At 38.4% G+C, this 19,725-nt stretch overlaps 3 protein-coding genes across 4 annotated transcripts; all 3 read left to right on the forward strand.

Moving 5' to 3' along the window:
• The first annotated feature begins 2,304 nt into the window (after positions 1-2,304).
• LOC121644717 (mRNA decay activator protein ZFP36L3-like) lies at positions 2,305-5,795 on the forward strand. 2 transcript variants are annotated; one of them, XM_041992869.1, is made up of 4 exons: positions 2,305-2,679; positions 2,774-2,891; positions 4,008-4,294; positions 4,349-5,795. In XM_041992869.1, the coding sequence occupies exons 1-4, from the start codon at positions 2,613-2,615 to the stop codon at positions 5,101-5,103; spliced, it is 1,227 nt and encodes a 408-aa protein (XP_041848803.1). In that variant the 5' UTR covers positions 2,305-2,612; the 3' UTR covers positions 5,104-5,795. The 2 variants fall into 2 exon arrangements, with proteins under 2 accessions (XP_041848803.1, XP_041848802.1); XM_041992868.1 differs by having other exon boundaries at positions 4,008-5,795.
• A 2,221-nt stretch (positions 5,796-8,016) lies between these two features.
• Positions 8,017-11,699, forward strand: LOC121644721. The gene is made up of 4 exons (XM_041992877.1): positions 8,017-8,391; positions 8,487-8,604; positions 9,784-10,213; positions 10,815-11,699. Exons 1-4 carry the CDS (start codon positions 8,325-8,327, stop codon positions 10,863-10,865), a joined length of 666 nt encoding a protein of 221 aa, XP_041848811.1. The 5' UTR covers positions 8,017-8,324; the 3' UTR covers positions 10,866-11,699.
• A 2,234-nt stretch (positions 11,700-13,933) lies between these two features.
• Positions 13,934-16,267, forward strand: LOC121644765 (mRNA decay activator protein ZFP36L3-like). Its single transcript, XM_041992942.1, has 3 exons — positions 13,934-14,356; positions 14,454-14,571; positions 15,567-16,267. The coding sequence occupies exons 1-3, from the start codon at positions 14,290-14,292 to the stop codon at positions 16,156-16,158; spliced, it is 777 nt and encodes a 258-aa protein (XP_041848876.1). The 5' UTR covers positions 13,934-14,289; the 3' UTR covers positions 16,159-16,267.
• The last annotated feature ends 3,458 nt before the right edge of the window (positions 16,268-19,725 follow it).

Consider the following 19,725-nt stretch of genomic DNA (forward strand, 5'->3'; position numbering starts at 1 on the left):
TGAGATATATTAGTCACTCTCTCTTTCTTATCCACATCTGTTCTATCTTAAGTTTTTATTAATCCATATTAGAGCTGATTTCAGTAGATCCTCTTTGTGTTACAGTTTATGTACCCACCTCTCTCATCACCTCCCGCCTCCTTAAAATAACTTTAAAAAAAAAACCTGACTTTTCTTTCTCATTTTTAACTTTAAATTGAGTCCATTATGTTTTGCATTTGCTTGGCTCGTTAGTTAAATGTTGTTCCAGAACCTAAGGACTGATATGTGGTGTGTACTGTTAGTACCATTTCCTCCCTCGTCAACCCATGTAGTTTCTATTGCTTTCTCCTCAGCCGTTCATCTGTGGTATAACATAAGGCTGTCGGATTCCACCACCTCCTTCAATGGAGACCATATGCAAACCCACAAAGGTTGTTACTCATTTTGAAAATGAAACAAACAACGAATGACTAAAAAATCCTAATGAACAGTTTTGTTATTTTCTCTTAATAATGGATTTTATTTGGGCATATTTTTGTTAATAATTCATTGATACCTCTTGTACAGCTGTTTTTCCATAGAGCTGTTTGAGTGTCGTCTTATTTCCACTCTTGTTGCATTGGGTTGAAATTTGTGTGGTTGGAAAAATGAAGTTTAGCTCATCCAGCTACATATACTAACCAGAACTTGACCAATTCTGGAATTTTCAGCCTGGTTAAATAAAGTTTTGTGGAGAATATCTCTCAGTGGAGCTTTGATGTGTCTGTTTAACAACAGCATGGGCATTGTTAGGTCTATTTTAGGGGCTCTGGAGCCACCCTAAAATGTTCTTAATCCCTGTTAAAAGAAATCGTAAATTTATTTATTTTAATATTGGCTTTAAGGATTGTGGTGTTAGTTATTGTTTAATTTGTGCACAGCAAAGTGAAATTTCTCATCTGACGCCCCGGCAACCAAATCCAGTCAGTTTATCAGCACTTGATGTTTTCATTCCTACCTATCACTCTGCAGCTGCATGTAACACTGTGAGTCCATTAATTAAATAGATATACTGTGAGTTTTAAAAAAAATGTAACTAAGTAGTCACTAGCTCAAGCTATTTAACAGCAAAAACTTGGTTATTGCTGTAGCCACTTCCTGTTTTATAAATAAAACACTTGCTAGCTCTGTTTAGATCAAATCTTTGCTTGATGTTGAGTTCTGTTATTGTTGGGTTAGCTCTGAAAACAGAGACCACTTCGTTCTCTAGTTGTTATCATTAATGAAAAAGAAAAAAAGTATTAATAATTATTCCTCCATTACTTTTGTCACCTGTATATACCCTAGAAGATTTAACAGGAAGAGTGATCCTAAAAAATGTGGGGTTCTGTTTCTATATTCAGCAATATAAACATCTAAAATTATGTTAACCTTGTCCGTTAGAGAGGGCATGGCGCTCCAGAGGCAGAGAAGGTGAAGCAGATCCTGGAGATCCAGCAATAAAGGAAGCAACTCCTTCTACTAGTGGGTCTGAATCAAGTTAACAAAATCACAGGGCCCATAGAGATGTAAAAACAGCCCAGATAAGTTCAGAATTATAAAGACTAAATAAAGTTTGATCCTTTTTCTACATTTCCATCTTCTCAGATTTCACTATGAGCTTTAAATTTCTTATCTTGAGTTGTTTTACTGTGTTCTACTCGAAAGTAAAACTACAGAGTAAAATCATATCCTGGTTGAATCAGTCTGTAGAGATGTTGGAATGAACTTTCTTTAGACCTGTGACAAGCTGCTCGGTGGTTAGTGGCATCACAGCAAGAAAGTTCCTGGTTTAGTCTTGGCTGGGGCCTTTTTATGTGGAGTTTGTGTTCTTCCTGTACATAAATTTATCTAGAAGAACTCAGCATGATCCCTTCCCCTCCCCGCCTGTCTTTAAATCGTAGAGATGCTCCTGAACAACAGGACCAAAAGTGCTGCCACTGCCAATAATCAAAATTAACCTCAGGTAAAGTTCAGAGCTCATTTTATACTGAAAAAGTAACAAATAAAAATGCTTCAGTTGTAAATTAATTAAGTTCGCATTTTTAAATTGAATGAATCCACGAAAGTACACCGCCATCACCCAGTGGGGAAGCTAAATTAGTTTCACGTGGACAAAGTGCAGCTTTACAAACTGTCTGTAACTGTTGTAGCAGAGGCAGTGTATGGCTTTCAGAGTGAATAACGTAGAAAATTATGACCATTTACATTTATACATTTATGTAGTTCTGAAATGTTTACACTTGTACTTGTAGTTTTGTGGGCGGTCTTGTGGTAAATAGACTCATTTACATCTTTGACATGCAAGAGGTGAACTCATAGTTTCCTTTCACCAGTTTGTGGCCGTGATGAATATCCCCCACAGTGTAAGTGAGGGGGAGCAGAGGGGCTTGTGTGTTATAAGAGCTAGATCAAATTTAAACTACTCAGATGAGAGAGAACTCCTCAGTTTGTCACAGCAGAAAACATACGCACTGCGCGTGCTGTGTGAACAAGACGGCTCTGCAGCACTCAGATCTACTGAAGCTAACAGTGAGATCATTTACTGAGTGATACAGAGTGTGCTGAGAGATTCTACGCTCCACCACAAACACCAAAGTGTAAATGTGAAGATGCAGTTGGGCCTGATTCTAGCCGCTCTTCTCTGTCTTACCACATGGGCGAACTTGGTACATGCAAGTAAGTACAAATATATATATATATATATTTTGAGGTCTGAATGTTTGTCAGGCTGAAATTAATATTTTTTTGTTCCTCTGTTTGACCTCTTTAGTGCATGGACCTGTGCAGTCCTGTTCATGCGTCTCATGGTCAAAAACCAAAGTCCCTCCTGATAGAATTACAAGTTACACCATTCAGAAGGAAGGTGCCTGTACCACTGCAGCAGTTATGTAAGTAGTCTTATAATTTCACATAATATACATGGCACAATTCCCATATTCTGGGAAATTTGTTGTGTTCATTTTTGTTGCTGTCATTTTGGAAATCATGGATCCTTTAGTGTTCGCTAGTTCAACATTACACAGACCAAATAAAACCAGCATGATCTTTCTTGAATGCAGATACAATATGACAGATAAGAAGCTTTTATTATTACTGTATAAGAGTACACAACAACATTTAGGGAGAAAAGAAAAACTTGAAAACATCCCCAAATACTTGAAATACACAGAAAACCTTAAAATGCCTCTGAAGTAATTATAAAAGTAAGAGAAATATTAGTAAGACTATAAAATATAAATACAGACAGTTTTGTGTTCAGTAACATTCACAGGGGTAATAGGGTGAAAATATTGCACATGTAGGTACCCACATGTTGTACTTGTCAGCAATTAAATTACAAAATCCTGATGGCCGATGGATGAAAACTGTCATAAATCTGTTCATCCATGATTTCAGGCTACTGTACCCTTTATCTGATGGCCTTCAAAGTCAGAAGGGATTCTCCTTTGGCCACAAACATTTAGGCTTTAGACTGCTTGAAAAAAAGAAAATCAGAGGAATAGACTTTGGTTTTGATGAGAATAAAGTGAAAATTTGTAAGAACTCATGATCTTCCACAACCTGGCAACGAAACCTTTGGACTTGAAAGAATATTCAGAAGCAGTTTATTTTTCTTTATGTGTGAAGATAAATGAATATATTACATTTAGGAATAATAATATATTACAGCTTATATTCAGACAGGAAAGCAGTCAATCATTCATCACTGTGTACTTATCTAAGTTTTTTTTCTGTCTGAATTCAATTCAAACAACTCTATTTGTCCCCATGGGGCAATTAAAAGCATGTAGAACAGTTGTTACACATATGAAGGTATTAGTAAAGCAACTGTATATTTAATAAGCTGATTAACAATATCTCTTTTCAAAAGTATCCCTATTATTAATGATAATCCAATTTATTTTCCAAATCTAATAAACCCAACACAACATGACAGAAACAATGTTAAGACCATAATATCATACCATCATATCAGACATTTATGCACTCACTCTTAATTTCAGATTTCGGACAATCAACAAAAAGATAATTTGCTCCGACCCCAACAGCAGGTGGGCAAAAAGTGTGATTCAGAAGGTTGATGAGAGGGTACAAGCATCATCGAAGAAGACACCAAAGGAAAAGGGAAGTGACATGACACCAACAAGTCGCATTGCAAGACCAACAATCATGACACCAGCAAGCATTATGACATCAGGAGCAACCATGGCACCAGGAAGTGACATGGCACCAGCAGCAACTATGTCATTAACAAGTGACTTTGCACCAGCAGCAACCATGGCACCAGCAAGTGCCGTTGCACCAGCAAGCAGTGTGGCACCAGCAGCAACCATGGCACCAGCAAGTGCCGTTGCACCAGCAAGCAGTGTGGCACCAGCAGCAACCATGGCACCAGCAAGTGCCGTTGCACCAGCAAGCAGTGTGGCACCAGCAGCAACCATGGCACCAGGAAGCAGTATGGCACCAGCAGCAACCACGGCTCCAGCAAGTGGTGTTACACCAGCAAGCAGTGTTGCACCAGTAGCAACCATGGCATCGGGAAGCAGCATTGCACCAGCAGCAACCACGGCACCAGCAAGTGGCATTGCACCAGCAAGCAGTGGGGCACCAGTAGCAACCACAGCACCAGCAACCATTATGGCATCAATAGGAACCACGCCACCAGCAAGAGGCATTGCACCAGTAGCAACCATGGCACCAGCAAGCAGAATGACACCAGCAGCAACCATGACATCGGGAAGCGGCGTTGCACCAGTAGCAACCATGGCACCAGCAAGCAGAATGACACCAGTAGCAACCATGACATCAGGAAGCCGCGTTGCACCAGTAGCAACCATGGCACCAGCAAGCAGAATGACACCAGTAGCAACCATGACATCAGGAAGCCGCGTTGCACCAGTAGCAACCATGGCACCAGCAAGCAGAATGACACCAGTAGCAACCATAGCACCAGCCAGTGGCATTGCACCAGCAGCAACCATGGCATCAGGAAGCAGTGTGGCACCAGCAAAGGCACCCAAAAAAAGATTCAGATCTCGAAAGAAACGACCCTGGAAAAAGAACAGGAGAATGAGACAGTGGCAGAGAAAACTGTCCTGAGGAGCAACAAGCGACAAACAGTACTCAACTGTCCTACTATATTATGTCTGACGGAAATAAGCCTGAAACAAACAAACAAATGAAAAACAGTAATATATAATTTATTTAAAAGGGTCTTGGCAACACTTTAATAGTAAGCTTCTTTTTTTTTTTTTTACATCACCCAGGGATCCATACAGTTTGTTTTTATTTCATTTCACACATTTCACTAAAATGTATGTATTTTAACTTTCCTACTGTCTACTATTTGCAAATAAATAACTTTTCAGCAAATGTATTTTATTTTAATCAGAACTGACTAGTATGCTGACAAAGAACTGAACTGCTTTTCATTATGATTCTGTTTCTGAGTAGCTCCCACATGTTCACAGACAAATGCAATTAACAGATTAGCTGGAAGGAAACCAGCTGAGAAACAGCTGATAACAATGTCTGTGATAATGATCTAGACAGAGACCACATTTTGCATCTATCCAGACTTGAGATTAAGGCAAAAATCTTACATAGGTTCATCTAAATTCTCTTTGCATGCAAAGAAACTTTACAGCACCTACGTCCATGTGGTGCAAACAGAAGCCATTCATACTGTATATGGAAGCAAAGTATTACAATTGAATGATATGTTCTCATTAGACCCTGCAGTGGAAATAGAGATGTGCCACCACAGGTCTACATGGTCCCTCTGATAGTTTGCACTGTTCACGAGCCCTAAAAAGCTTCTCTTCTCCCCCACACACAAACAAAACTAGTTCATCTATCTGCACTCTAATGGTCCGAGTCTTTGGTTAACTAAGCAGTTTCTTCTGTAATATGACCTCTACTTTAATCCAACTGTAGTTGAGGTTTAGTTGTGGCATAGCTTATGTTTCCTCCTTATTTTGTCATGTTAGCACCTAACCAGAGTGGTGAAAATTCATATTAGCATGATTTAACTGATTTCTATGTGAAAAAATAGTTTCAAACAGCCGTTCATCTGTGGTATAACATAAGGCTGTCTGATTCCACCACCTCCTTCAATGGAGACCATATGCAAACCCACAAAGGTTGTTACTAATTTTGAAAATGAAACAAACAACGAATGACTAAAAAATCCTAATGAACAGTGTTGTTATTTTCTCTTAATAATGGATTTTATTTGGGTATATTTTTGTTAATAATTCATTGATACCTCTTGTACAGCTGTTTTTCCATAGAGCTGTTTGAGTGTCGTCTTATTTCCACTCTTGTTGCATTGGGTTGAAATTTGTGTGGTTGGAAAAATGAAGTATAGCTCATCCAGCTACATATACTAACCAGAACTTGACCAATTCTGGAATTTTCAGCCTGGTTAAATAAAGTTTTGTGGAGAATATCTCTCAGTGGAGCTTTGATGTGTCTGTTTAACAACAGCATGGGCATTGTTAGGTCTATTTTAGGGGCTCTGGAGCCACCCTAAAATGTTCTTAATCCCTGTTAAAAGAAATTATAAATTTATTTATTTTAATATTGGCTTTAAGGATTGTGGTGTTAGTTATTGTTTAATTTGTGCACAGCAAAGTGAAATTTCTCATCTGACGCTCCGGCAACCAAATCCAGTCAGTTTATCAGCACTTGATGTTTTCATTCCTACCTATCACTCTGCAGCTGCATGTAACACTGTGAGTCCATTAATTAAATAGATATACTGTGAGTTTTAAAAAAAATGTAACTAAGTAGTCACTAGCTCAAGCTATTTAACAGCAAAAACTTGGTTATTGCTGTAGCCACTTCCTGTTTTATAAATAAAACAGCTGCTAGCTCTGTTTAGATCAAATCTTTGCTTGATGTTGAGTTCTGTTATTGTTGGGTTAGCTCTGAAAACAGAGACCACTTCGTTCTCTAGTTGTTATCATTAATGAAAAAGAAAAAAAGTATTAATAATTATTCCTCCATTACTTTTGTCACCTGTATATACCCTAGAAGATTTAACAGGAAGAGTGGTTCTAAAAAATGTGGGGTTCTGTTTCTATATTCAGCAATATAAACATTTAAAATTATGTTAACCTTGTCCGTTAGAGAGGGCATGGCGCTCCAGAGACAGAGAAGGTGAAGCAGATCCTGGAGATCCAGCAATAAAGGAAGCAACTCCTTCTACTAGTGGGTCTGAATTAAGTTAACAAAATCACAGGGCCCATAGAGATGTAAAAACAGCCCAGATAAGTTCAGAATTATAAAGACTAAATAAAGTTTGATCCTTTTTCTACATTTCCATCTTCTCAGATTTCACTATGAGCTTTAAATTTCTATCTTGAGTTGTTCTACTGTGTTCTACACGAAAGTAAAACTACAGAGTAAAATCATATCCTGGTTGAATCAGTCTGTAGAGATGTTGGAATGAACTTTCTTTAGACCTGTGACAAGCTGCTCGGTGGTTAGTGGCATCACAGCAAGAAAGTTCCTGGTTCAGTCTTGGCTGGGGCCTTTTTATGTGGAGTTTGTGTTCTTCCTGTACATAAATTTATCTAGAAGAACTCAGCATGATCCCTCCCCCTCCCCGCCTGTCTTTAAATCGTAGAGATGCTCCTGAACAACAGGACCAAAAGTGCTGCCACTGCCAATAATCAAAATTAACCTCAGGTAAAGTTCAGAGCTCATTTTATACTGAAAAAGTAACAAATAAAAATGCTTGAGTTGTAAATTAATTAAGTTCGCATTTTTAAGTTGAATGAATCCATGAAAGTACACCACCATCACCCAGTGGCGAAGCTAAATTAGTTTCAAGTATGACTGTTGTAGCAGAGGCAGTGTATGGCTTTCAGAGTGAATAACGTGGAAAATTATGACCATTTACATATATTTATCTATACATTTATGTAGTTCTGAAATGTTTACACTTGTACTTGTAGTTTTGTGGGCGGTCTTGTGGTAAATAGACTCATTTACATCTTTGACATGCAAGAGGTGAACTCATAGTTTCCTTTCACCAGTTTGTGGCCGTGATGAATATCCCCCACAGTGTAAGTGAGGGGGAGCAGAGGGGCTTGTGTGTTATAAGAGCTAGATCAAAATTAAACTACTCAGATGAGAGAGAACTCCTCAGTTTGTCACAGCAGAAAACATACGCACTGCGCGTGCTGTGTGAACAAGACGGCTCTGCAGCACTCAGATCTACTGAAGCTAACAGTGAGATCATTTACTGAGTGATACAGAGTGTGCTGAGAGATTCTACGCTCCACCACAAACACCAAAGTGTAAATGTGAAGATGCAGTTGGGCCTGATTCTAGCCGCTCTTCTCTGTTTTACCACATGGGCGAACTTGGTACATGCAAGTAAGTAAAAAAATATATATATATATAATTTGAGGTCTGAATGTTTGTCTGGCTGAAATTAATATTTTTTTTGTTCCTCTGTTTGACCTCTTTAGTGGATGGACCTGTGCAGTCCTGTTCATGTCTCTGGTGGTCAAATACCAAAGTCCCTCCTGATAGAATTACAAGTTACACCATTCAGAAGGAAAATGCCTGTAAAATTGCAGCAGTTATGTAAGTAGTCTTATAATTTCACATAATATACATGGCACAATTCCCAAATTCTGGGAAATTTGTTGTGTTAATTTTTGTTGCTGTCATTTTGGAAATCATGGATCCTTTAGTGTTCGCTAGTTCAACATTACACAGACCAAATAAAATCAGCATGATCTTTCTTGAATGCAGATACGATATGATAGATAAGAAGCTTTTATTATTACTGTATAAGAGTACACAACAACATTTAGGGAGAAGCATCATCTCATAAGGTGTTAAACATAAACACAAAAACCTGAAATGTCCCCAAAAAACTTGAAAAAACACAGAAAAACTTAAAATGCCTCTGCAGTAATTATAAAAGTAAGAGAAATATTAGTAAGACTATAAAATATAAATACAGTCAGTTTTGTTTTCAGTAACATTCACAGGGGTAATAGGGTGAAAATATTGCACATGTAGGTACCCACATGTTGCACTTGTCAGCAATTAAATTACAAAATCCTGATGGCCGATGGATGAAAACTGTCATAAATCTGTTCATCCATGATTTCAGGCTACTGTACCCTTTATCTGATGGCCTTCAAAGTCAGAAGGGATGCTCCTTTGGCCACAAACATTTAGGCTTTAGACTGCTTGAAAAAAAGAAAAAAAAGGAAGCATGTGTTTCATTAAAGCTGCAAATCAGAGGAATAGACTTTGGTTTTGATGAGAATAAAGTGAAAATTTGTAAGAACTCATGATCTTCCACAACCTGGCAAAGAAACCTTTGGACTTGAAAGAATATTCAGAAGCAGTTTATTTTTCTTTATGTGTGAAGATAAATGAATATATTACATTTAGGAATAATAATATATTACAGCTTATATTCAGACAGGAAAGCAGTCAATCATTCATCACTGTGTACTTATCTAAGTTTTTTTTCTGTCTGAATTCAATTCAAACAACTCTATTTGTCCCCATGGGGCAATTAAAAGCATGTAGAACAGTTGTTACACATATGAAGGTATTAGTAAAGCAACTGTATATTTAATAAGCTGATTAACAATATCTCTTTTCAAAAGTATCCCTATTATTAATGATAATCCAATTTATTTTCCAAATCTAATAAACCCAACATGACATGACAGAAACAATGTTAAGACCATAATATCATATCATTATATCATACATTTATGTACTCACTCTTAATTTCAGATTTCGGACAAAGAACAAAAAGACAATTTGCGCCGACCCCAACAGCAGCTGGGCAAAAAGTGTGATTCAGAAGGTTGATGAGAGGGTACAAGCATCATTGAAGAAGACACCAAAGGAAAAGGGAAGTGACATGACACCAACAAGTCGCATTGCAAGACCAATAATCATGACACCAGCAAGCATTATGACATCAGGAGCAACCATGGCACCAGGAAGTGACATGGCACCAGCAGCAACTATGTCATTAACAAGTGACTTTGCACCAGCAGCAACCATGGCACCAGCAAGTGGCATTGCACCAGCAAGCAGTGTGGCACCAGTAGCAAACACAGCACCAGCAACCAGTATTGCACCAGCAGCAACCATAGCACCAGCAGATGGCATTGAACCAGCAACCAGTATGGCACCAGTGGCAACCACGGCACCAGTAGTAAGTGGCGTTGCACCAGCAAGCAGTGGGGCACCAGTAGCAAACACAGCACCAGCAACCATTATGGCATCAGGAAGCAGCGTTGCACCAGTAGCAAATAGGATATTTTTGTATCCTGTTTGCTGATCTAGTAATGTGCAAATGGTGCTTCTGAGCAGGTTAACACTGGCCTTCAGCTCCAGCTAGAGTCTAGCTAGACAGAGATGGACGTGCAGTGATAATTACAGTCACCGATAGTTGCAGTAGTTATGGTAATTTGTCATTTGGGTATTTTAGAAAATGCAACATGCAAACAGATGTTTTTTGTTTCTGTGAAGAATTATCAATATTAGAATCAGTGTTTACTTTGCACAGCATGTGCTCAGCTTGTTTACTGTGATGCACGTGAAATACCACAATATTACAGCTAAAGGTTAGAGGAAAAAATATCAAAGTATTAACTTCCTGATGCTACAGCTGTTTGAGATAGTTTTTTTCTCTTAAAAAGTACTGTAAGATGTTTAATTGAATATTGTTTTATTTTATACAAAATATAATGTTCTACTTGTTCTGCAATATGTGTTCTTTGACTTTTGATGACACCATTGCTTTTCTCTTTCAGGTCCAAGTTTATGTTTGCTTGAAAAGTGAGTCTGCCCTGTTGCATCAATAACAACATCCTGATCAGTTGTAAAACAGAGTGCATGCAGATGGTGGTCTACTTCAGCAGAAATGTATTAGTGGGGCTGTTTCCTCTCTTCTAAGAATATTTAACATATTCTGACAGAACATGTCACATGTCATGCAACACTCATGAGTGTCATGGAACTTTCAGCCACTATCACCAAAAGGTTTTTCAAATAAACAAGGAAATATTAATTTGCTCTGAACTAAGAGATGTGCCTTGTTAAAAAATTGTGTTAAATTTGGGTTATACATAAACACGTTTCTCAAACTCCTCATTAAATGGAATTAAATTAGGTTTTCCTTGGAAAAAACATCTACATGGCATCATTGGTACTATGAGACATTCAGATGTGTTTAACACTTTTGAAGGAAATCCAATTCAAAGGACAGTCTAACTTTTACAGGAATATAGTTGTAAATGCTGTCTACCAAGCATTTAGCAGCAAATTCCATATATATCTGTAGATTAAATGACTTTTTAAGGAGAAAATAAGCTAGTAAAACATCAATCCAAAAAATCTTTTGTTTTTTTATCGGCACCTGTATCATATCGTATTGTATCGTACTGTATCGTATCGTATTGTATTGTATTGTCATTGTGTTTTTATTTCTTTGATGCCACTTCATATGCCACTATCTGTTCATGTACTGCTCCTACGTCTATCCTCAAACTTCCTAAAAAACAGCATTGTTATTTACTGATGGCTTCACTTTCTTCTTTATCACTCTGATCATTTTTCTTCTCCTCCCACATCGAAGGTCATGTTACATAAATAGATATAAATAGCTTATTCAAAGGTAATAAAAATGTGACACTCAATATGTCTACATGGTCCCTCTGATAGTTTGCACTGTTCACTAGCCCGAAAAAGCTTCTCTTCTCCCCCACACACAAACAAATCCAATTCATCTATCTGCACTCTAATGGTCCATACTGAGTCTTTGGTTAACTAAGCAGTTTCTTCTGTAACATGACCTCTACTTTAATCCAACTGTAGTTGAGGTTTAGTTGTGGCACAGCTTATGTTTCCTCCTTATTTTGTCATGTTAGCACCTAACCAGAGTGGTGAAAATTCATATTAGCATGATTTAACTGATTTCTATGTGAAAAAATAGTTTCAAACAGCCGTTCATCTGTGGTATAACATAAGGCTGTCGGATTCCACCACCTCCTTCAATGGAGACCATATGCAAACCCACAAAGGTTGTTACTAATTTTGAAAATGAAACAAACAAGGAATGACAAAAAAATCCTAATGAACAGTTTTGTTACTTTCTCTTAATAATGGATTTTATTTGGACATATTTTTGTTAATAATTCATTGATACCTCTTGTACAGCTGTTTTTCCATAGAGCTGTTTGAGTGTCATCTTATTTCCACTCTTGTTGCATTGGGTTGAAATTTGTGTGGTTGGAAAAATGAAGTTTAGCTCATCCAGCTACATATACTAACCAGAACTTGACCAATTCTGGAATTTTCAGCCTGGTTAAATAAAGTTTTGTGGAGAATATCTCTCAGTGGAGCTTTGATGTGTCTGTTTAACAACAGCATGGGCATTGTTAGGTCTATTTTAGGGGCTCTGGAGCCACCCTAAAATGTTCTTAATCCCTGTTAAAAGAAATCGTAAATGTATTTATTTTAATATTGGCTTTAAGGATTGTGGTGTTAGTTATTGTTTAATTTGTGCACAGCAAAGTGAAATTTCTCATCTGACGCCCCGGCAACCAAATCCAGTCAGTTTATCAGCACTTGATGTTTTCATTCCTACCTATCACTCTGCAGCTGCATGTAACACTGTGAGTCCATTAATTAAATAGATATACTGTGAGTTTTAAAAAAAATTTAACTAAGTAGTCACTAGCTCAAGCTATTTAACAGCAAAAACTTGGTTATTGCTGTAGCCACTTCCTGTTTTATAAATAAAACAGCTGCTAGCTCTGTTTAGATCAAATCTTTGCTTGATGTTGAGTTCTGTTATTGTTGGGTTAGCTCTGAAAACAGAGACCACTTCGTTCTCTAGTTGTTATCATTAATGAAAAAGAAAAAAAGTATTAATAATTATTCCTCCATTACTTTTGTCACCTGTATATACCCTAGAAGATTTAACAGGAAGAGTGATCCTAAAAAATGTGGGGTTCTGTTTCTATATTCAGCAATATAAACATCTAAAATTATGTTAACCTTGTCCGTTAGAGAGGGCATGGCGCTCCAGAGGCAGAGAAGGTGAAGCAGATCCTGGAGATCCAGCAATAAAGGAAGCAACTCCTTCTACTAGTGGGTCTGAATCAAGTTAACAAAATCACAGGGCCCATAGAGATGTAAAAACAGCCCAGATAAGTTCAGAATTATAAAGACTAAATAAAGTTTGATCCTTTTTCTACATTTCCATCTTCTCAGATTTCACTATGAGCTTTAAATTTCTATCTTGAGTTGTTTTACTGTGTTCTACTCGAAAGTAAAACTACAGAGTAAAATCATATCCTGGTTGAATCAGTCTGTAGAGATGTTGGAATGAACTTTCTTTAGACCTGTGACAAGCTGCTCTGTGGTTAGTGGCATCACAGCAAGAAAGTTCCTGGCTTAGTCTTGGCTGGGGCCTTTTTATGTGGAGTTTGTGTTCTTCCTGTACATAAATTTATCTAGAAGAACTCAGCATGATCCCTCCCCCTCCCCGCCTGTCTTTAAATCGTAGAGATGCTCCTGAACAACAGGACCAAAAGTGCTGCCACTGCCAATAATCAAAATTAACCTCAGGTAAAGTTCAGAGCTCATTTTATACTGAAAAAGTAACAAATAAAAATGCTTCAGTTGTAAATTAATTAAGTTCGCATTTTTAAGTTGAATGAATCCACGAAAGTACACCGCCATCACCCAGTGGCGAAGCTAAATTAGTTTCACGTGGACAAAGTGCAACTTTACAAACTGTCTGTGACTGTTGTAGCAGAGGCAGTGTATGGCTTTCAGAGTGAATAACGTGGAAAATTATGACCATTTACATATATTTATTTATACATTTATGTAGTTCTGAAATGTTTACACTTGTACTTGTAGTTTTGTTGGCGGTCTTGTGGTAAATAGACTCATTTATATCTTTGACATGCAAGAGGTGAACTCATAGTTTCCTTTCACCAGTTTGTGGCCGTGATGAATATCCCCCACAGTGTAAGTGAGGGGGAGCAGAGGGGCTTGTGTGTTATAAGAGCTAGATCAAAATTAAACTACTCAGATGAGAGAGAACTCCTCAGTTTGTCACAGCAGAAAACATACGCACTGCGCGTGCTGTGTGAACAAGACGGCTCTGCAGCACTCAGATCTACTGAAGCTAACAGTGAGATCATTTACTGAGTGATACAGAGTGTGCTGAGAGATTCTACGCTCCACCATAAACACCAAAGTGTAAATGTGAAGATGCAGTTGGGCCTGATTCTAGCCGCTCTTCTCTGTTTTACCACATGGGCGAACTTGGTACATGCAAGTAAGTACAAAAATATATATATATATATAATTTGAGGTCTGAATGTTTGTCAGGCTGAAATTAATATTTTTTTTGTTCCTCTGTTTGACCTCTTTAGTGCATGGACCTGTGCAGTCCTGTTCATGTCTTTTGTGGTCAAACACCAAAGTCCCTCCTGATAGAATTAAAAGTTACACCATTCAGAAGGAAGGTGCCTGTACCATTGCAGCAGTTATGTAAGTAGTCTTATAATTTCACATAATATACATGGCACAATTCCCATATTCTGGGAAATTTGTTGTGTTCATTTTTGTTGCTGTCATTTTGGAAATCATGGATCCTTTAGTGTTTGCTAGTTCAACATTACACAGACCAAATAAAACCAGCATGATCTTTCTTGAATGCATATACGATATGATAGATAAGAAGCTTTTATTATTACTGTATAAGAGTACACAACAACATTTAGGGAGAAAAGAAAAACTTGAAAACATCCCCAAATGCTTGAAATACATAGAAAAATTTAAAATGCCTCTGAAGTAATTATAAAAGTAAGAGAAATATTAGTAAGACTATAAAATATAAATACAGACAGTTTTGTGTTCAGTAACATTCACAGGGGTAATAGGGTGAAAATATTGCACATGTAGGTACCCACATGTTGCACTTGTCAGCAATTAAATTACAAAATCCTGATGGCCGATGGATGAAAACTGTCATAAATCTGTTCATCCATGATTTCAGGCTACTGTACCCTTTATCTGATGGCCTTCAAAGTCAGAAGGGATGCTCCTTTGGCCACAAACATTTAGGCTTTGGACTGCTTGAAAAAAAGAAAATCAGAGGAATAGACTTTGGTTTTGATGAGAATAAAGTGAAAATTTGTAAGAACTCATGATCTTCCACAACCTGGCAAAGAAACCTTTGGACATCACTGTGTACTTATCTAAGTTTATTTCCGTCTAAATTCAATTCAAACAACTCTATTTGTCCCCATGGGGCAATTAAAAACATGTAGAACAGTTGTTACACATATGAAGGTATTAGTAAAGCAACTGTATATTTAATAAACTGATAAACAATATCTCTTTTCAAAAGTATCTCGATTATTAATGATAGTAAAATTTATTTCAGAAATCTAATAAACCCAACATGACTTGACAGAAACAATGTTAAGACCATAATATCATATCATTATATCATACATTTATGTACTCACTCTTAATTTCAGATTTCAGACAAAGAAAAAAAAGACAATTTGTTCCGACCCCAACAGCAGCTGGGCAATAAGTGTGATTCAGAAGGTTGATGAGAGGGTACAAGCATCATCGAAGAAGACACCAAAGGAAAAGGGAAGTGACATGACACCAACAAGTCGCATTGCAAGAACAACAGTCATGACACCAGCAAGCGGTGTGACATCAGGAGCAACCATGGCACCAGGAAGTGACATGGCACCAGCAGCAACTATGTCATTAACAAGTGACTTTGCACCAGCAGCAACCATGGCACCAGCAAGTGGCATTGCACCAGCAAGCAGTGTGGCACCAGCAGCAACCATGGCACCAGGAAGTGACATGGCACCAGCAGCAACTATGTCATTAACAAGTGACTTTGCACCAGCAGCAACCATGGCACCAGGAAGTGACATTGCACCAGTAGCAACCATGGTACCAGCAAGCAGCATTGCACCAGTAGTGACCATGACATCGGGAAGCGCCGTTGCACCAGCAAAGGCACCCAAAAAAAAAAACATATCTAGGAAGAGACGATTCTGGAAAAAGAACAGGAAAATGAGACAGTGGCAGAGAAAACTGTGTTGAGGAGCAACAAGAAACAAACAGTACTCAACTATCCTACTATATTATGTCTGACAGAAATAAGCCTGAAACAAACAAAAAAAAAAAACAGTAATATGTCATTTATTTAAAAGGGTCTTGGCAACACTTTAGTGTTATGTTTTTTTACATCACCCATTTTAACTTTCCTACTGTCTACTATTTGCAAATAAATAACTTTTCAGCAAATGTATTTTATTTTAATCAGAACTGACTAGTATGCTGACAAAGAACTGAACTGCTTTTCATTATGATTCTGTTTCTGAGTAGCTCCCACATGTTCACAGACAAATGCAATTAACACTAGAAGTCCCAGGAATTTTGATGTCTCCCTAAAGTCCCAGAGAAGGGTCGAAAGACCTTTAGTCCAAACTGACGACTCTGCTGGCAAAAATTAGCATCTCTTCATTTGTAAATGCAGCCATTACCTGAGGAATGCACCCATTGCATCCAGCCCCTCCTTGTTACCTTGAAACGTCTGGTAAATTCTGTGGCAGTGGGGGATGGTGGGCTGAGGGGGATAAATAGTAGCTAGCTTCACCTCGAACAAATAGAAGGAAGCAAAATGCAGAGGCGGCTTACAACTCAGCAGGCATTGGACCTGATCCTCAGCGATACAAACCCTTGTGACTCAGATGGAGAAGAGATACAAATTCAGCTGGATTCGGACTCTGACTCTGAGCAGTCTTCAGGTAAGATTTGAAACTATTATTGAACTTTTTGGTATGACAAATTTCTTTCTTTCTGCTTTGTCCTGTACTGTGAGTTGCAACACTGGAATTTCTCCATTTTGGTACAAATAAAGGATTTTTTTAATCTTATTTCCAAAACATCCTATTTTCGTCCTCTGAAATTGTGAAATTGTTTACCTTGCAGATGATGAGACTGCTCCACTGCCAGAAAAGAGGGCTCGGTTGGGAAGTGAGAGGACAGAGATGGCTAAAGATGGCACAGTGTGGCATGAAGAACAGCTGGGGACATGTCTCAATTTCACCCCAATAGAACCATACGGCACAGATGGAGAGCCAACTGCTAAGGCCAGAAGAAGTATCCGGACTCGTCTTCAAAGCTTCTTCTGTTTTATAACACTTGAAATGCTTCGTAGCATTCAAGAATGGACCATTCAGCATGCACGGCAAAAGGAGCAGGCAGATTGGTTCATGAACCTCCCAGAACTAATGGCATTTATTGCAATTATTATCTTGCGGGGGGTGAAGAAAGTTCCATCACTACGTGACAATTGGTCAGCAGAGCTGGGAAACCCACGAATCATTGCTACTATGGCCCGAAAGCGCTTCCAAAACATCATGCAACACCTACGCTTTGATAACATGTTCACACGCAGTGAGCGAGTGGAGACAAATAAGTTTGCTGCAATTTCTAATCTGTGGGAATCTTTTGTCAATAACTGCATCAGATCTTATAACCCTGGTCGACACATCACTATTGATGAACAGCTTTTCCCGACAAAGACTCGCTGCAGTTTTCTGCAGTACATTGCAACAAAACCGGACAAATTTGGCATTAAGTTTTGGCTGGCTTGTGACTTGAAATCAAAGTACATTTGCAATATCCTGCCATATCTTGGCAAGGACCCCAGTCGTCCCAGTGGAGAGAGACTCTCTGAGAGTGTAGTGATGAGGCTGATGGAGCCGTTCATGGATAAGGGCAGAACTGTAACAACAGACAATTTTTTTACATCGCTGTCCCTTGCGCAACGACTGCTTAGCCGGAAAACCACCATCCTTGGCACAGTCAACAAGATTCGCCGGGAAATTCCTCAGTCAACTAGACTGAAGGACCACACTAAATTCACCACTCGAGTGTTTTCCACCACTGGTGCAACACTCACAGTATATGCGCCGAAACGGAAAAAGACTGTCTATCTTCTCAGCAGCATGCACAATGTGGTTGAGACTGAGAATACCACCAAAAGGAAGCCAAACACTGTCACACAATACAACACCACAAAGTGTGGTGTGGATGTGATGGACCAGATGGTGCGGGAGTACAGCGTGCGTGCAGGAACACGGAGATGGCCAGTCGCCGTGTTCTACAACATGATCGACATGGCGGCACGGAACGCTCATGTTCTTCATAAGGAATGCACCGGAGTGCAGGAGAGAAGAGTGGACTTCCTGGTTGAGCTCGCGAAAGAGTTGGCCAACTCTCATGTGAGTCAGAAGAAGGCACATAAGGAGCAACTGCTTCAGCAGCAACCTCCCACACCTAGCCCTGGGAAAAGGGCAAAATGTCAGGTCAACCATCGATGCAAGAACAATTGCGCAACTGTAAGATGTGTTGACTGCTACAAATACACATGTGGCAAATGCAGGATGGAGATACCATGGAAGTGCCAAGCATGTTTGGACTTAGCACAGACGGACTGCTGAAAGAGCAGAAAAGCCATTCACACAAGGGCATGCCACTGTAGCCTTGTGTAAATATTTGTGAAATTGTTTCATTACTTGCATTATTTTAACTGTTTTGTTGTTTTTTTTATGACAAAAATAAAAAGCATTGGAAAAAATTCACAGTTGTTCTTTTATATCTTTGTCATGTTGACATTTATGCCCTCTTGACTTAGACACTAATGCTTCTGGACATTTTACTCACAGACCCTGCCTGTACCACCACAATCAAAAAATGTTCATTTTAAATATTCAAAATTGTTCATTGCTTGGGCTTTTTGGACATAAGGTACATGAACATTGGGTTAGAAAGTTTGAAAAATTGGTAAAAAATTCTGAAAAATTTGTATTTTTTCATTTGTATGAAAAGAGGAGAGCTGGACCTTTTAAAGTGATTTTTTAAAAAAATATGAATTCATCATTTTGTCATATCATTCTAAATTGTTTGCTTTTTTATTGAAGGCCCACAATGATTATCTTTTTTTTTTTCTTCTAAAAGCACACAAATGTGTCGAGGAGGTATATATCATATATCATATCAAATATATTTTTAATTATTTGAAATATACTAGAATGCAGGAAAACCTTTCTGAATCTGTTTGAGGTCTACTCCAATCTCATACTCAGGGGACCAAGCAGTGTCTCAAGCCAAGCTTTGGGCAAAAGTTGACAGTCCAGTTTCAAGAGTCTACAGTGTCTCCCCTAAGTATGCGCCCTCCTGGGGTGTGCCAGTAATTGACTCGTCTACAAACAAAAGAAGCTGTTCGCAGCTTAAGACAGGATTTTAGCTAAAATCCTACTGGTCAATCGACCCATCTCTGGGTTGTAAAGGTAGAAAGGTCAATTGACCCCTCTCTGGGACTTCTAGTGTTAACAGATTAGCTGGAAGGAAACCAGCTGAGAAACAGCTGATAACAATGTCTGTGATAATGATCTAGACAGAGACCACATTTTGCATCTATCCAGACTTGAGATTAATGCAAAAACTCTTACATAGGTTCATCTAAATTCTCTTTGCATGCAAAGAAACTTTACAGCACCTACGTCCATGTGGTACAAATAGAAGCCATTCATACTGTATATGGAAGCGAAGTATTACAATTGAATGATATGTTCTCATTATACCCTGTAGTGGAAATAG

This window comes from Melanotaenia boesemani, chromosome 8 (genome assembly GCF_017639745.1).
Source record: "Melanotaenia boesemani isolate fMelBoe1 chromosome 8, fMelBoe1.pri, whole genome shotgun sequence".
Taxonomy (NCBI): Eukaryota; Metazoa; Chordata; class Actinopteri; order Atheriniformes; family Melanotaeniidae; genus Melanotaenia; species Melanotaenia boesemani.

Coding starts and splice junctions, on each gene's coding strand:
- LOC121644765 (XM_041992942.1), top strand. CDS start 14,290: ATGCAGTTGGGCCTGATTCTAGCCGCTCTTCTCTGTTTTACCACATGG. Junction 14,357..14,453: donor GGCGAACTTGGTACATGCAA/GTAAGTACAAAA, acceptor TGACCTCTTTAG/TGCATGGACCTGTGCAGTCC. Junction 14,572..15,566: donor TGTACCATTGCAGCAGTTAT/GTAAGTAGTCTT, acceptor TCTTAATTTCAG/ATTTCAGACAAAGAAAAAAA.
- LOC121644717 (XM_041992868.1), top strand. CDS start 2,613: ATGCAGTTGGGCCTGATTCTAGCCGCTCTTCTCTGTCTTACCACATGG. Junction 2,680..2,773: donor GGCGAACTTGGTACATGCAA/GTAAGTACAAAT, acceptor TGACCTCTTTAG/TGCATGGACCTGTGCAGTCC. Junction 2,892..4,007: donor TGTACCACTGCAGCAGTTAT/GTAAGTAGTCTT, acceptor TCTTAATTTCAG/ATTTCGGACAATCAACAAAA.
- LOC121644721 (XM_041992877.1), top strand. CDS start 8,325: ATGCAGTTGGGCCTGATTCTAGCCGCTCTTCTCTGTTTTACCACATGG. Junction 8,392..8,486: donor GGCGAACTTGGTACATGCAA/GTAAGTAAAAAA, acceptor TGACCTCTTTAG/TGGATGGACCTGTGCAGTCC. Junction 10,214..10,814: donor TGGCAACCACGGCACCAGTA/GTAAGTGGCGTT, acceptor TTTCTCTTTCAG/GTCCAAGTTTATGTTTGCTT.